Consider the following 18071-nt stretch of genomic DNA (forward strand, 5'->3'; position numbering starts at 1 on the left):
CTTCTGTCACGCAGCGGCGGCGTAAAGCTAGAGCCATGCTGCGACAGATTTACAACGTGACGCATCTCGGGCGATGCGTCATGTTGTAAAGCCCAGGGCCACATGAAATCCACAAGATTTCACTCAGTCACTTTTCCGATGCCACTGCGTCAAAACCTTACGCCTGCTTGAAGCTGGCGTAAGGCTTGACGCACCACGTTGTGTATGGGCAGGCCACGAGTATTGCTGGAGTTGCGTCATGCTTGCGACACGACTCCAGAAATGGGCCACCCTTCCGACGGGAGATGCGTCATGCATCTGTTTATCCGTGAGCCATGATGCGCCGCATTGTAAATGTGGCGCATCTGTGGTGGCGTAAGGGTAAACTTGCATGGCACATCTCTGCTGATTTGCAAGGGTGTGCCAGTCGTCATAAATCTGACCTGTTGTATCCTTTTCCTACATAACTAACCATTAGTTGGAGATTCTCAGTATAGTAAATATTTGCTATTTGTTCCATAATGTCTTCTTTTTCTATAATTCTGCACACTGTCCCATATCATATTTTGCATGTTTTTGGACCTTCTGTTAGATACGTGAAATTGCAGTATTGATGCATGCAAACTCTGTAATCTTAAGAACCTGGGTACAGTATGAGGTAACTTGAACAGAGATTTGCTCAGAGGAATTCTTACTGAAAGCACATAATAGGTTTGAGGGTAGATGATTCTATTCCAATGCAAATCAATTTCATTAGAGAACTCACAGACATATAAAATAATAAATAAATAATATATACACTGGAAATCCTCAAAAACAAAGACATTCTGTGCTCCAAACAGTGAAGTAGCGCCGTCCACATGAGTACTGATAACGTGAAAAAACAATCAAGAAAACAACTCAAAGGTAAGCATTGTGACATTGGCTGCCAGTGTGAAATAATGCAAAAAATTAAATCTAAATTGTTGTCTTCAAGCTTTCCCTGTCTTTAGATCTGATATTTTAAGCTAAGCTTTCTTGAGTTTAGTGCAATACATGTACAACAATGCAAAGACAAAGAGCACACTGTTTGAACTGCTCACATGATGGGAAACAGGGTTGAGACTGAGAGAGTCTCAAAATAAGTTAGCTTTTCCAAACCCAGTGGGCTCAAGTTGTTGCACGAACAGTGAGAGTAGCACACCTAGTTTCAACTTTTTTTGTGACTGTCCTACAGACAACCTCAATTAAACAGAAACAAAAACATATTAGAAAGTGGAGGTCACTACAGACTAGTTATAGTTAGGTTGGGGATTCCATAGAAAGAGAGTTTTTTGTTTCGCTAATTGCTTTGATATCATTTGCTGAATCTTGACAAAACTTTTCCCCAAAAAGTTAGTCTATCTCAGGTCCTTCCTGGAAGGTTTAGCCGTGATTAATCCAGTGGGGTCGAGAAAAAGTGGGTGTTCCAAAACAAATTTCCCCCATGCAATTCTCCATAGGAATTTTGGAAAACAATACAGAAAAAACAGGTAAAGTAATTACACCAAATGTGGCAGAAAATTAAATCTTTTTCCTGAAAGCATACTTTTTGTGATGTGGTGTAAATCCGTTCAGTGTTTTTTGAGAAATTAGGTTCAAAAGATAGTGATATGTTCACAGTTGGGCCCACAGATGTCCTGTGTGAATCCCACGGGACCACAAATTAAAAAATTAAGCCTTCTGAATAGCCGAGAGGGCTTTTTTTCCCCCATCAATCTCTTCAGCCCTCTGGGACTAGTCCTGGTCCTGTGGGACTGAACACTCTCATTGGCTGGCTGCAACACTGAGAGAAATGTTAGGGCTGCCATTACAGGACATGGGGATCAGTCGCTGTGTCCTGAAAATTTAAAAAAAAGATGAAAAGGGGCAGGGTAGAGGTACTCTGACATCCTGACTTGTTCTCCATGCTACTACTCTGATATTGTGAGAACCAGGAGCCCACAGAGCATGGCATATATCAACTCTCCACTGCCCAAAATGCAGGAAGCCTTCTTGTGTGATAGCAGGAATGATACTGATGTTGAGGATTTGGCCCTGGAAGATGAGGCCCCCAAGGATGGGTTTGTGGCCTTCTCATGCAGGACTATTCACAGAGGCAAGGGTCGTCAGCTGTGTGCACTGTTGTGTTAGTAAGACCCCTCTGCCTCCATGGCACGCTTTCTCACCCTCATTGTTGATAGGTGTTGTAACTTACCTATTTATTTAGAATTCTCTGTATGTTTTGCATTCCGAGAATTCCAATGTGGAGCGCAATACCAACCATGAGCGTTCTGCTATTGGCATGTATCCTTAGGCTGGTGTCTGTCCTTCTCACTTCCTTGTCTGGCTTTCTGCCTTCCAGCCACAAGAATGAAAACAAAGCACTTGCACTGTCTTATGAAGATGTCCTTTTACACACATACATATGCACTTTTACACACACACACACGCATGCGCACATGCACACGCACACACTCACACACACATGTGTACACATCACATAAGAACTTTAATCCACAGTCTCACTGACACAGATACAAGAACTGGCCACTTTAAGTCAAAACAAACACAGTATTCTGTTACCACTGTTGTATGTTCTACACTTAAGACAGGATTAATAGCCATCTGCCCTCCAAGAGCACACTTGTTGTGACCCTCCAGTTCATATGACAAGTACTTGACCCTCCAATGTCATGGACATGCCTAGGCCACAGTGCATACCCTAGATTACTATGATGCCAGGGCCAAAATAAAAGTCAAGATTCCAGATTCACATGCAGTCAAGCACTAGGGACAGAGGAACAAGACTGTAACCATGCTAGGAACATTCCCAAACCAACCTCTGATGACCATTTATATTGCTTCAACTGGTTTCTTCACTGTCTCTGTGAGATCCTTATAAATTAATAAAGGTTCAATGAACTTGCTGATGGGTTTTACTCAGTGATTTCCAAATTGCAGGCCATACGCCTTCCCATTATCAAACATGTTAAGTGCTTGATGCTTTTTATTGCAGATTAGAAGTTGAGAGGCAGTAGACCTTTAGATGCATGAGAAATCTGAGACTTTAATAACAAGTGATGAGGCCATTTTCTATTCACACTCAGGCAGTAGCGGTCTGCAGGCTGCAAAAAGTAGCCTTTTTGCTGAGATACTGATACCTCCCATGAAAAATGTACTCCCATGAATATAAACATACATTTCGGGTTCTGCTATTTTTTTCTTCAAATGGCTTTCAAAAATATCTCAGGAGGATTGAAGCAGCTAACCCTTGTTAGCCATCTTTGAATGTCCTCTGAAGAAGAGGTCTGAGGGCCCTCCAAAGCTAGAGTATTGTAGTATCTTGTTATTATGTTTTCAGTTAGTCAAATGTAAGGCATCTAAACCTGGAGTGTTTACATTTATAGACTGTACTTACAAGGTGTTTAATCTTTCTTTGCATATAGCTACTTGTAGAAAATAGTCAAATCCCAGTGCCAGATTTATTCAAAAGTAACAGAGCGCAATACAGCAAGACAATATGCTGTGCATTGTTGTGTGACAGGGTTTGGGCAGGAATGCGCCATATTTTCTAATATATGGTGCATTCATGCTCTTTCTTTGCTCTGGCGCACTGAGTGTAGTCTAGCGCCAACACAGGCACCCGGGCCTGCTGTAAGAATCCAGAGACCGCAGTTTGAAGTAGTAAATGTAGGTTTATTCCAGGAAAAGGATCCCATCCACAGACAGGCAGATACACAGGTCCAAGCCAAGCTCTAACTGATGTCACATCAGACTGACATCATAACATTCTCTAGCACCTGGCACCAAGTACAGAACCTTAGGATGCCACACATCTCCTTTCTTTACAAACAATAAACAAAATAGAGAATGCTTAATTTAGATTACAACACAGGAAGAAAGAAATATAAAAATAAGAAAAACATGAGAGGATTCAAGATAACAAATACATTTACTTAACAAAATCTTTTAAATAACTTGGGGGAGATGACACTCTCGAGGACTTCCGAATGACACCTGGATCATTAGAGTAGTGACCCAACTCACCAGAATACTCCTTAGATCTGCAAACAAAGTCTTTCCTAACCACCACCACCACCTTATATAAGCGTTCGAATCGGAATGGCAGGGTTATTTTGTACATGTAGATCATGAGCAGAATTGCGATTCTGCTCGTGATCTACTCATACTACCAGCTTTAAGTGTGATCGTCACCAAGCCCTTCAACTGATTAATCGGATGCTACCCGGACATTCATGTATGGCGGCACCTCCTTTTACCAATCGGTCTTGTACAAAGTAACCCCGCCATTACGATTCGAACGCTTACATAAGCGGTTCTCAAACCACTTGGAATTTATTCTCGCTCCGTAAAATTAACAGCTCACGCTTCCGATCCAACATACTACTTCAGGCTTGCAAATCTCCTTGTCCAGTACAACAGCTGTTATTTCAAAAAAAGCTTGCCATGATCAATTGTATTGGCTAAAAGCTTTTCCCTGTTTTGCCTGAAAAATGTGTGTTTATTTGTGAATGTTTTTTTGTTTGTTTACGAAGGATACAGGACTGTGTCCCAATCGATCACTCTGTGTTGGATCACCACTGAATTACATTGATTCATTAAATTAGTGTCCAGCTGGACACCCTTTATAAAATATAGAACTGATTCCGGTCTATATTTATTGTTAACTGAATTGTAATGTTTGAAGGACCAATTGTTTTTCATAACTAAAAAACAGTATTACTTCATCATGTCCTTTGTCTTTTTGTAGAAGAACAGCACCCAGACCTTTCAGGCTGGCATCAGGTATTAAGAGAGATCTCTTCTCTGGGTCAAAACTACTAAACTGACAACAAGCGCCCCCGTGTAAATTAAAACAGCATCAACGGTAAAGCGTGACAAGAGCAGTGAATAACTGTGAAACCAAAATACAGTTCAACATTCTCGTTAAAGCTTGTATGCAGCTCCCGGTGTGCTCATCCTAAACAAATGCCTCCGGTGTTTGTCCTATGTTTCCAGTTATTACACATGACACGCCTGAAAAGCATGTAGCTGAGAAATTAAGATATAGGGTCCACTGCTTCCTCCCAGTTTATAGCAGAAATGTGCCACTATTTAAAAAAGAAATTGAACACATAGTATCTTAAATTCCCAAGAAGTAGAGATTACTTTCCTTAAAGAAAGGTATTATAGTAGTGGAGATCCTTCCCAGAAGAGTAGAGCCATCCTCCGTCGCCAAGTGTAAGAAACCAGCGAACACAGTTTGAAGTAGTAAATGTAGGTTTATTCCAGGAAAAGGACCCCATCCACAGACAGGCTGTTACACAGGTCCAAGCCAGGCTCTAACTGATGTCAGATCAGACTGACATCATAACATTCTCTAGCACCTGGCATGCAAGCTTGCGCTGCATTGCGCTATTTTAGATTTACTATGCCACGCAAGGTGGCTCTGGGTGGCATAGTAAATCTCACTTAACACAAGCCCTTGATAAACCTAGCCCCTAGGCTATACATGCCGATGCACAATTAAAGCAACGCAAGCTAGTTACAAGAATGGAATTCAAATCTATATTATAGTCTTTGTCTGGAACATTAGCACATGCTGATTCATTAGGACCTGGATATGATGGCAAACTAAAGACAAAAGGTGCCTGGGACTCTGACCCTTTGGAGGATTAAGAACTGAGTGCATACTGTATACGCTCGGGTTTTACACTTGCATTTACCACAAGCTTTTAGCCGTAAAAGCAAGCGCAGTATTTCATAAACATGGAAATAAAATGAACAAAACGTTTGTGATTACAGCTTTTGTATGTTATTCCCCATTTTCCCACGTGCATTGTAGCTGTAAAAACAATTCCGATACTTATAATCAGCGATTGGGAATCTATAGGCATTAAATGAAACCTAGTTTCTTTTCCAAAGATACATTTAAAAAACGCATCTGGGATTTCAGGTACTCCCGATTTCACATCCCTTCCCTACACCCATTCTGAATCAAAATGATCTCCCTCCATGGTGCTAGTTTTGTATTTAGGAAACAACACTAGTATTCAGGTTGATTCCTCACAACAATCATACCCTCGTTGAGTATGCAACACACTTATCAGTGCAGGGAATACATGTTCCTCGTCTGAATTCTGGGAAGGAATCATTGTGTACAGAGGGAGTGGCACTAAATTCAGATCTCATTACAACTATTGTTCTCATGGTTGTGAAAAAAGTGCTATCTTTCTCTTCATGCTCTAAACTCTCACTATGATTTGAAAATGAAACATGGATTTATATATTCTTCACTTGGTAAATGAAGCGGCATGCAGACCAAAGGGATGACTGGCCGGTCTCTCTTAGTACATCAACCACAATCAGCAAACAATTTCCTTGTTCCGAGGTTCATTTTAAACAAGGCCTTGAGAAAGCGAAACATGTGTCAGCTGAGCTATTCATTTTCTCTAAGCTTGGCTGATCATACCATACTGGATAAGAAACAAACAGTTTTTCCAAACATTATATGGCATCAAAAGATCAAATATTTATACCTAAGGAGCTTCAAACTTGCTATGTTTTAATTATGAGGATGGCCACTGAGTGGTGAGATCTATTAGGGAAGTTTCCTATAGCCAAGTGCAGAGTCAAATTCTGCCTCTCACATGACAAACCCAGTTTTAGGTTGAGCCTGAGCCAGCACCCATGCGCTGCTATGGTGATGTGCTGTAGTGGAGTAGGGAATAGAAGCCACTTCCACTCTCCGCCCATATTTGCCATTGGCTTGTGTCATTGTCTGTCCTAAATACTGGCTTCTGATTCGTAAATAGGCTTGCTAATCCCTCCTTAGTACTGTCTCCTCTTCATTTGTCACCTTCCTTGGCTACTGGCCCCTTTACTTTGGTTGTTACACAGTACATGTTATTTCGCTGTGAGCACTATTTTCTTTATCCAGTTTCTCATACTGCAAGCACGATGTGCTTTGGTGCCTTCTTTACAACTCCACCTTCCCTCCCATTGTCTGTGCCTTCTTTACACCGCCCCCTGTTCTCGTGCATTCTTTACCCCCGGGCCTGATCCTCATCCTTCCATTGTCATGATGCCTACCATTTGCAATAGTCTTGCATTTCCTCGAGTTTGAGTTATTGGCATTGTAAATGACAATGCCTTTTAGATATCTTTTGTTTTTTTACACATAAATAAAATGCATTGTTGTTTACAATGCCAGTAGCTTAAACTCGCGTAAATGCGACACCTATTGCATTGCAAATGCTTGTTAGTGTAAGCCTTCATGAACTGCTCTTGGCAAATAACATGTGGATAGCAACCTGTGCTTTTGTGTTGCTGTTCCTTTCAACTAAGCATGTACTCGCTCCACCCTGAGGTTGCAGTGTAACATGTTGACGGAAGAGATTTGTAAGCAGACAGAATTGTGGGTGCCGGTACAATGGTCACACCCCAAAAATGGCAGCAACCTCAGCAGGTATGGCAGGGATGTTGTGCAAGCGGCTGATGAGTGTCCTGCGGGGCTGGGAGCAAGAGCCCGGGGCTATGCGTCAATCCTAAGCAGGACAACAAAACATTCAACTATGTTCAGGGCATGTCATAAAAGCGCAGCTACAAAAGGTGATGTGCACCTGTACATCACTTTGTTTGTCATGAAGCCGAGAGTGACTGAAAATAGTGTCTGAAAATCCATCACCCAGATTTGTTTACTTTCTAAAAAAGCTATTAACATAAATTTTTTGAGTTTGTTGCTTGGTTGTTTTTTGGAAGTCTATGTTTTTTCAGCCAATGGATTTAAACAATTTGTCTTCATCAACTGGTTGTAGCATTTCTACCAGAGAAGTTGTTCTTGGTATCAACTACACAAGAATCCCTAATCAACATGGTGAATACGTTGATGTTTAAGGATGTATTCATGGTCTAGTGATGAGTGGAGAAACAGAGAATGACATAGACATACTTTACTTTTATTGTCCTGTTACGTTAGGCCAATGGGCAGGACATTTGGGGAAGGAGACTGTAAGGTAATCAGCCATTTTGTTTTGCCACAAACAGAGTTGGTGGTGTTGTTTTTTTTGCGCAGTCTTTATATTTTGGATGCAGGTGATTGCTTGCCGGTTATCGGGGCACAACTTTTCATTTCGTGTTCCAAGCAGGTCGAAGGGACCAATATTTAGAAGTGGCACAGGGGCCTTGTGGGTGGAAAGCAATTAGTGATTGAGGGAACATTGGTGGCGGGAAGAAGGGGCGTTCAGTGAATTGTGACTGAATACCTTATTCATAACAGTTGCATAAAAAAAACTGATCTGCACAATGTGGTTAATGATCGAGGTAGTCTTGTTTCAGCTGCACTGGCATTCCATAGTTAGAATAGGGGGAGGGTGTCAAATCGATTCTGTAGTCCATTGTCTGCTAGTGGTTCAGATCCAGGGGGTTGGAGTTAAGATCACATAGCACTGTTTGCTTTGGCTTCAAAGAGGACGCTATTGATGGCAAAGAGGAAGTGATGTAAGATGTGGCTAAATATGCTATTGGTCTTTGAAAGGATATGACAGACTATGCTAATGACGGTGGCGGTGGAGGTCACAATTGTATGGATGGGGACCAGATCATTATATTAGTCGAGTGCTATGAGGTACAGAACATTGCTCACTGAAAATAATTTTCCAAACTCCAGAGAATATTTGTAGTCTCTGTAATGCTTTGCTGTTTGCTAAATGACCTAGGGTGATACTGGGGTTCTAATTGAAGAAGTAAAATACGTTCTGTTTCTTTCAGGGAATACAACGTGTCTACAGCTACCGACATTATTAATGTCAAAGCATAGATGTGACGGAATTCATTTTGATATATGTTAAATCGAGCTGTCTGGTTGAGTCAGTTTTAGTTAAAGGTGAGTTTGGGACTTTCCTACAGAGATGTAATGTATGCTTATGTGTACAAACAAGATAATTTTGAGGTTAAGCCTGGCCCCTTTCCTGACAAAGCCGACCTAATCTACGGGTACACATATTCCTTTCCCGTATCATTGGAGTTCATAACTCGTTCTTTCAAAGAGTTGAGTGTGTCATAATTTGAAATCTAATTTGTGGACTGACACACCTTTTATGCTAAATGCATTTTTGGAACTTTTGGAGATGTGAAGCCGGTATAAAGGAAAGTGCTCTGCCCCAAATTTGACCTTTGCATTTCACACCTTCATTTGCATTGTTCCAATTGTGATCGTGTGCCGCTATTACCTGAACAGGAAAGTACAAATATAGTTTCCATGGTGATTGGAGCATTCAGTTTGTGTACATGTAGTTCACGTAGTGAGTTGTACGTGTTGCTGGTAGAATTGTAGTTCACATTGTCAATGGTATGTACAAATGGTCCGATTGTAATTCCCAAGGTGAGTAGTACATGCACATAGTGGTATGCCGTTTTGTGCAATTTGAGTAAATTACGTTTGTTTGGAGAGTTGTACATGCAGTTATTGGGAAATGTTGGGTTTTATTGGAAACAAGTGTACATCTGATGCTCTACGCCTACCGTTCTTCATGCCGTGAATTCCCGACCTGTAGATTAGTCCCATGAGACTAGATTGTTCATCCTGCTTGCAGTGGAGCGTGCTTTGCTTTTGGAGGGCATGGTAGTTTGGTGTCATAAGCAGGTTTTCCTTTATCGGGTTCCTGGACTTTTTGGCTGTTAGGGCGACGAGCTATGCTGATGTCTCTCAATCTTATTTTTCATTTGCATTTTCTGGTGATTCTGATATTGTCTGGTGATGAGTAAGGGGTGTGCTTGGTATTTTGTGCTGTCTTTGTGGATTATTGGAAGGATGAAACACGTTTCATCTTGCTCTAAGTGTTTATACCATGCAGTGCATTTTATGTCTTTATTCGTGATGCAATCACATGGAATGTGCTGTCAGTGATTGGCACAGAATTGCCCTTGGGACATTTGGCAATAGATGTATACGAAGGAAAACGTGTTGCATGTATCCTGAGAGATGATTCATTTAGTGGTTTTTCCATGGATCCTATAGTTATTTTTCTTTCAGTGCCATAGCTCCTTGCTTCAAGGTCTGTGTTAGGGGTTAGTTAGTTAGTTCAAGATGGCAGATTTTTACGGCCATATAGCAACGTGCTGAGAAACAAGCATTAGCAATACCAAACAGGTCTGACTTTAAAGGAATGTTGTATGGTTATGTGAAGCATCACAAGTAAATAGCACAGGAAAAAATATGCGTGGAAGCAAAGAGCCGTAGAATAATATTGGTGTAGATTAAAAGATCAGGTGACAGTTGACCTGTCAAGTCAGACCTAAAAATTCATGTAGGTTAATGACTGCCATTCTCCAATCTGTGCTGATGCCAAAGAAAAATAACATAAATTATCTAGTTATCCAAGACACTTTAATAGCACTATAATGCCATGTATGTGCCCCTGAAAGTTCAACCTCAGGCTGCTGGATAAATAAACAAAATGATCACAGCTGCATGGAGGGCACACTTTTTTTGTGGAAACACACAACTTCAGCCCAATCAAAACATGTATTCTTGGCTTCCACATAGTGATGCTCATACAATTGCCTGGTGACAGCTGCACTGTCAAGCCAGGCCATAAAAAGTGCAGGTAATCTGGGTGAAGACCTACCCTTTAAAGCCATGAATATATAGCTTGCTGGTCGTGTACACCAGGAGCCAGTCAGAATTCCAGTGGTCTTGCTGATGGCTTCTTTGAGAATGCCCACCACACAAAGAGTGGACACATTCTACTTTGGACCTCTTCCATATTTAATTCTATCTTAGAAAAGGGACAAAGTGCTCAGTCCTTTGCCATTTGCCTCATAGTCACAAGTCTCTGTCACATCTGCTTGCCTCTTGTAAGAAATGAGTATTTGCCTTTCTGTGCTTGTGTGTCATAAGCACCTGCAATGTGAATTTTAAGATTCATAATGACAATATTTACATTACTTATATTTATTCATGCATGTATTTTAGGAGAGCAGACCTTGTCAACAAGTGGGACGTTTTTCTGTGAATGCCAATCATAAAAAAACATAACTTACAGCATATGATCGACAAAAAAAGGGAGACGGGGCAAGGGAGGCTCAAAGTGAGTTTAAGTAAACATGGAAAAACAGCACTTTACACATAGGAAGCCTCGAACACCAGCTCTTAACTCAGGGGAAGTATGGAATACCAGCACTTTACACAAGGGAAGCAGTGCAGGTACACACTGAATGGCTCGAGGGGCGGTGCTCCACATCTTAGGTAGAAGCCAGGAACAAAGGTGATGTCAGAGGCTAGCTGAGTCTAAAGGCTTTGAATATTGCTGCAAGCCTTTGTTGCAGGGCATATCCAGATTGTTGTCCAGTTCCAGAGTACTGAGAAAATATTGCCTTCCTAGGCACAGCTGTATAAATAGTGTAGTCACAAGAAGTAGGCTTGGCGGTGAACTCCGCTCCGTTCGTGGAGTTTGCAGATATTTTCATGCACTGCAGAGCTGGAGGAGTTCAGAAAAAATCTGCCCCGCGTAGCGTAGTGGAGTTTAGTCCTCGCTTTTGCTTGCCATAAATAAGTTGGCGAGTTCCAGTGAGGAAAATCCAATGCTAGACCGCTTCTCCTCGATATTTCTCAACGTGGGCGGTCGTGGATGTTCACTACTTCTCACATTGAGAAACCTTCCATTTGCGTTGAGGAAGCTGCTGCTTGAGTAGAACTTCTACTCGAGTGACAGAAAGAAGCAGCGCCCTCTTGCACTGTGTGTGATGCCGTTCACACTGATTTTACAGCCCGGAACAAACACCCAGCGCTACAAATTAGCACGAACAACGTGAGTTAACGCACTGCGCTGCTCGCGGAACACCGCGTAGCTTGGCACAGTTTTGTTGTCACTGAACTCCGCCCAGGCCTAATAAGAAGAAGCTATGCACAGAATTAAATACTGGCTCAAGGATCTTCATGGTGTTGAAAAGGAGGGACTATACCAAATCTGCTGCAACTAGTGTCAACTTCTTCCAGAGTTATGAGAAAACACATCCTTTCCTGACCCGAGTGACATGCTCATAGCCTAGGACTGTCTTAGTTATTACTGATTTGTGAAGCTAAATGTAGTGGCAGCTAATGGTTTCAGTTAACTGCTCATCCAGGCTTTAACAAATGTACCACATCAACAAAGAGTCTATTCCATGGCCCATCTGCCCACTTTGTAAAACCATGTTCCTAGGGCAGGGGTTGAGTGTTCATTCCAGCCTTACTCAGCGCCCATGTGTTCTTTTTACTATTCTATGGCTCGACAGTTGTCTGACATATTCAAAACTGAAATAATAAATACAATAATTAAAATGAAACATTTTGGATCTTGATGTAGGCCATTTATAGACTTAAAAAGGCTCATTGCCATCTCATTCTTATTTTCTCCAGACAAACCCTCCAACTGTTTGAGACTCTCTTTGTAGGACAGTTATTCTACAATCCACCTGTTGTTTGAGCGTCTTTCAACTTCCACAATTCTCCAATAGATTATTTTCACCTTTGATACCCATAAAAAGCCATAGCATAATGTTGTACCGTAGTGTGAATTTAAGATCTTTCAACACATAAACATGGCCTATTTTTGGGCCTCAAACTCTTCCCTCTTACTCTGGTGTTTTTATGTCAGAATCAAAGTTCTAAAAACCTGATTTCTGATTCCCAGAATCGAAATTCTGAAACTCTTGAGATCACACAGAATATGTTCTTGTTCTGATGAATTCTATTGCAATATATTGTCATTACAACTATCTAGCACATATGACGCGGGATTGAAGTGTGTTATGACGCGTAGTACACTATTCTGGAAGGCCAGTGGTATTGGTTAATCCAGTGCTTATTGGTTATTGTTTTTTGGGCATAAGCCATGTGCCCTCAAGGAGACTATTCCATGCATTTACTGCACCCAGAGCCACCCTCCCCCCCCGGCTTAGCTTCCTCAGAGTTTAAAGTAATAAAATACTCAGGTAGCGATCTTAAACATCTTCGCCCTGCAATTACATGCCCTCCTGTGGAGTTAGATAGCTCCCCAAACGCCCTCCCCACCACCTGCACCAATTGTGATTTACTTTTACTCACTCAGCCCAACTCAGCGGTCCTCCAAGTACACTCTCCCTTTTTCACCCATCAAACCATTACTGCAGCACTTGTGAACGCTCGCTCATTAGTCAAACATAAGTACGAGATACAAAACTTTATTTCAAAACATAACCTTGAAGTTCTTTTTATAACCGAAGCTTGGACAGATTCATCATCAGGACCTGATCTCAAGGCCGCCACTCCTGAGGGTTATGCAGCTGTCCCACAAGACAGACCTATTAAGAAAGTTGGCGGGCTAGCGATAATCTATCGCAGTGAATTTTCAATTAAAATTGACAGTATATCTCTTCAGACTTGTGAAGCAATGAGCTTCTCTATTTTGCTTACCCCCTTTCAAACGCCGACCGCACATGCGTTTATGGGCAGGTCACTTTCTCCATGTAGGCTGCATGCAGCCTACATGGAGAAAATGGAGAGAGCGCATGACTGGTTTGATCAGCCCCAGAGGGCCGACCAATCAGTCAGGGCCCACAGCATTGGGTTAGCTATTCCTCCCCCGTGCTCAAGCAGACCCGCCCCCAACTAAACCCTTCTACTTTCTCGCAGTGCGAGAAGCAGAAACATAAAATGATTTATAATATAATTTTATATTTCTGCTTCTCTCACTGCGAAAAGCAGTGGGACAACGCTCCTCCGCCCACATGGAGGATCTGCCCCTGCTAGTTCTGAAATAACGTTGAGGGCCTGGAAGAATTAAATAGATCAATCAGACCTCCAGCCTAATCTATAATGGTCGCATACTGCCCTGGCACTATGGAGTGCGGGAGGGAGAGGAAGTGGAAGCGGTACTCTACCAATACCTCACTTCCATGGCGGATAACATTATTGTAGCATAATGCACTGCCCAAACTTCAGTTATATATTTTTTTTATAAATTATCATACGGAGTTAATTGGAATACTGGCGCCCGTTCGAAGAACAAAAGATGCACACCTTTTATTCCAAAGGTCACAGACCAAAAATAGAATCAGATTTTGAAGGGAAAAGATGTCGCTGACTTCCATTTTCTTGCACACTGGTACAAATTTGTCGTTCTTGAAATATCCTAGAGCATTTAACACAAAGTACTTTCAACAATAATTTGTGAGTTTCAAAATAACTTGTACAAGTGTAACACATCTTTCTGGTACCCCCACCCTTGTACACACACACTTTTTATAACATCCATTCAACTGCCACCCGTCCAACATTGTCATAAGTGCTGGAAAAGAGGGGTACCTCTCAGATCCTGCATCCTGCAGCAATTAATCAGACAGGAAATCTTATTGGCTGTTTGGCTGCACACTGTAAGGCACCGGGTCATATACTGCGCCGCCAGCATGAGGCGCTGCAGACCTCCAGATTTTCTTTGCAGCTCTTGCCCATTGCACTTAACCACTTGGATGATAAGGTGTTTTATGGCTTCCCATGTAATTTCCATTGAAGTCAATGGAAACTCCATGACGAGCTGGGCTCGTCATGAGCGTCGTAGGGGTTAAAGGGCAAACACCAACTCTCTCTTTGTCAGACAATGCTGGGAAAAGTTACATGTCGAGGGATCACAGCTGCAACCTAACACCTTGATGCCAAACGCAAAGAGACATCACTGCAAAAAAAGTGTGTCCCTTCACAAGTTTCTAAGACACACAATGACATTTGGAACACATATTCGTCACTCTAAAGCTGTGCTTGTAAAATGAGTAGGTCTTTGTGGATGTACCTGCCTATATGTGTAATTACCTGGATTGTACCTCTTGGTCTGCAGGTAGCCCAAGGATCAAAGCAAAGAGACGCATTAATCCATTGAGCTATTTTACGTAAAATACAGAACTGTAATCTTCACATTATTTGGTATGTTCTGAAGCAGGCAGTGCTTAATTTGAGCCAATGGTTTCCAGTGCTTTCCACAGGCAAGTCATGGTCAACATCGGCCCTTGTGGCACTGTCTGGCTAATTTAGAGATGACCACAACAACAGTTAATTATTAATTCAACACACATTAAAAAGTACTTATACCTACAGCCCAAGCCATTCTTATATCTTTGGGGTCTGAAATAGTCTGAATAGTCACACCTGTCGGAGTGTGATGGTTAGTAGTCGTGTTGTTTCTATCATCAGCAGTATAGCTGGGGCAATGTGTGGTGCAAGTTGCAGTGGCCATATGAAAAGAGCCCTGGCACTTTTTTTTCTTTTACAAATTAAGCACTGGAAGCAGGTATACTAACCCTCTCCGTTATTCTGTGGTGCTTCAAAGCTGTGATAGGATAAGTCTCGCTCTAGCAAATGGATGTGCCGCCAGTTAGTTTACCACCACTATTATACCCTGAAACTTGCAGGATGCCCATAGATCTATGACGAGGAGAAGGACTAGGAGGTGTTACACAAGTAAGAGGCAGACCAGGAGCCTGTCCAGGAGGATGAGGAGGAAGACCTGGACCACAGGAGGATAAGGAGGATGGGGATAGCCAAGCCTAGGGGAACCAGAAATTAAAGGACTGGATGCACTAGAAGGAGGACAAGGATCAGGACGGAGATAAGGCCAGATGTCAGAGGAGGATCATAAGTGTCAGGTTAAACCCAAGACCAGGGCTCAGAGAAGGATCAGGCCGAGCACGCGGAGGAAAGCCAAGAGCAAGAGGATCAGAAGTGAGAGGAAGAGGAGAAGTACAGGAGTAAGCGAAGGACCATGAGCATGAAGTCCAGTAGGAGGTGGATGGTGATGAGGGGAAAACCAGGAGGGAGAGGAGACCAGAAGGCTGATGGTGAAGCAGGGAAGAAGGACCAGGAGCAGGATCCGAACAGAGGAGAAGGAGCAAGACTGGGAGGAGCTGGGAGCCAATGGGATTCTAGACTTGTAAGTAAAAGTATCAATCACAAAAATATCCAACTACCAATAAATCGCAGCCTAAAAATTGACTACCTAAATATTGTGAAGATAAGTATTTAGAGGTAAGTGTACCATTTACTATTTTTAACTCCACATCTCTGTACCCTGAAGTCATATATATATATATATATATAGAAATAACATATTGGTTGAGCGTCAATTCGCTCCACATGACAATGGCCTGCACGTCTTTGCCCCTAAGGACTTAGCCACCTTTAGCGGCACCCAATGTGTGGGATCCCAGAATAAACTTTTTCCATTTCCAGCATTGTACATTATGGAATAACTGGAACATGAAAGCACATGGTGCCTGCCAGACACTGTGGGTGAAAGAGCTGCAGCAAACATGCAGGTCTCACAACTTCCCATAAGCAAGCGCTTAATTTGACATGCGTAGCACAAAATTGTCCCCCTAAGCGGCTGTTAGAATTATGCTCAGCAGAGAGAACAAGAACTCTAGAAATAAATCGTGATGTAATATTAGGTGCTATATAACTCTGACGTTATGATCATTTTCCAATCAACGCTTTCTAGCAGAAGGGCATCTCAAACCGGCGGTGCTGCAAGTAAAACACTATGGTATGTGTGTGTGGGGGGGGCGTGGGGGTTAATGGTTGAGTAGGTATACATGGATATACAGTACTAGTAATCGACTGCACCCAGTTTCAGCTTGTGGCACAGAAAAATTGAGTATTTTGCCCAGAATCAAACAGCTTCGGATAAATCACGAAGCTGGGATTATTAATCACGCTTTCAGGCTCCGAGTTCAGCAATATGAGCTCTAGACCACCTTCCCTCCAAGTCTTTAACAGTGAGAAGTTAAAAAGTTACCCTAAATGTTTTAGTTGCGTTGGCCCAAAAGTGACAACCTTTTAAAAGTACTTAATTAATATATTTAACGCTGTCAGTTCGATAATTTTAAAGTTTACAAAAACTCTCAAGCCGTGAAACTTTTATTAGACTAACAAAACATGCTAAAATGGTGAGTGAACTTCCGAACTAAGGCAGACCTTTTCCAAAGTTTGCACTGCTGCAAGCCGTCGTGTTTCACGCCCGCCAGCACCTTACCTATAATGATGGCACACGCGCTGACGAGTCCTATCTCCTTCTTCAGAGTCACCTTTTCTGAGCTGCTGTCGCGGTTGGCGTTGGCTGTCGCCGACAGCGGGCTGGGCGCCGGCGGCTCCGGGTGGTGCGTGCTGTTCGCACTCAGCTTTTTAAGCCGATTTTCTCCAGCCATTTCTCCGCTCCACTGGACGTCCCCGCTGTGTCCCTCTGCCAGCCTGCCAATGCATAAGGCAAGGAGTGAACTTGGCAATGAGCGAGGCCTCCCAGGCTGCGCTGTCCGCACGGCAGATAAGTCGCCGTTGTTGCCGGAAGCCACGCCCCCCGCCATCAATCCCTCTCAGCCCCATTCATAAGGACTCTGTTTGGGTATGGCCTCTGGGTGCATTCACTGATCGGGCACGCCTCCTGATTTGCATATTCACACCTCTTTTACTGCATACCCACGCCAGTTTGTGCAGCCAGCTTCTATTTGTTAATTCCCTACCAGTTTAATGCTGAAAAAACACACCAAAAACTTTTTCACTAGGAGATTTGCAGGCGTCCCCTTTGGTTATTGCAACTGCTTTTGAACCAAAAAATTGACACTCTTGACTGTAGTAGATTAACATATCCACATTTGTGTATCTTTACTTTATTCAAGGTATCGTTAATTCATTCCCAATCGTACACTTCAGTTGGAAATAACAGAGTGTGTGTGCTCTTCATTTAAAATAAGAAAGTTTTCTGTGATAAACCTGATTAAACATTTTCTGACCTATTTATTAATTTTATTTTTATTTAATCACGTTTGTACATGGCTCTGTTTGCAGTAAAGTGCCTGGATGCTGTTCTCACGCAAAAGTCCTACAGAAAAGTCTGCCACACTGTCTTGCTGGTTACAGCAATCACAAAGCAAATGGGCAGTTTTAATTATCTGCAGGAGGTGCTAGATTTTCATAATCGACATTACCATGGAGCCTTGAATGCATTTTTAATGTAGTGCGTTTGCTAAAAGCATTTTGAAAGCTCAAACCTCTCTACACTTCTTTCGCGTTTTAACACAAGGCACTT

The 18071-nt window shown here is 42.3% G+C and overlaps 1 protein-coding gene across 2 annotated transcripts in view; it reads right to left on the minus strand.

Moving 5' to 3' along the window:
* The window catches only part of SLC7A10 (solute carrier family 7 member 10), a 524312-nt gene extending 507014 nt beyond the window's left edge, over nt 1-17298 (minus strand). Inside the window, exon 1 of one of the 2 annotated variants that reach the window (XM_078669294.1) lies at nt 17022-17298. In XM_078669294.1, coding sequence (XP_078525420.1) covers nt 17022-17193 — 172 coding nt within the window. In that variant the 5' untranslated portion in view covers nt 17194-17298. The remainder of the gene's footprint in view (nt 1-17021) is intronic. The other variant, XM_078669295.1, reaches the window with a different exon arrangement.
* Between the last annotated feature and the right edge of the window lie 773 nt (nt 17299-18071).

Source organism: Lissotriton helveticus, chromosome 12, assembly GCF_964261635.1.
Source record: "Lissotriton helveticus chromosome 12, aLisHel1.1, whole genome shotgun sequence".
NCBI lineage: Eukaryota > Metazoa > Chordata > Amphibia > Caudata > Salamandridae > Lissotriton > Lissotriton helveticus.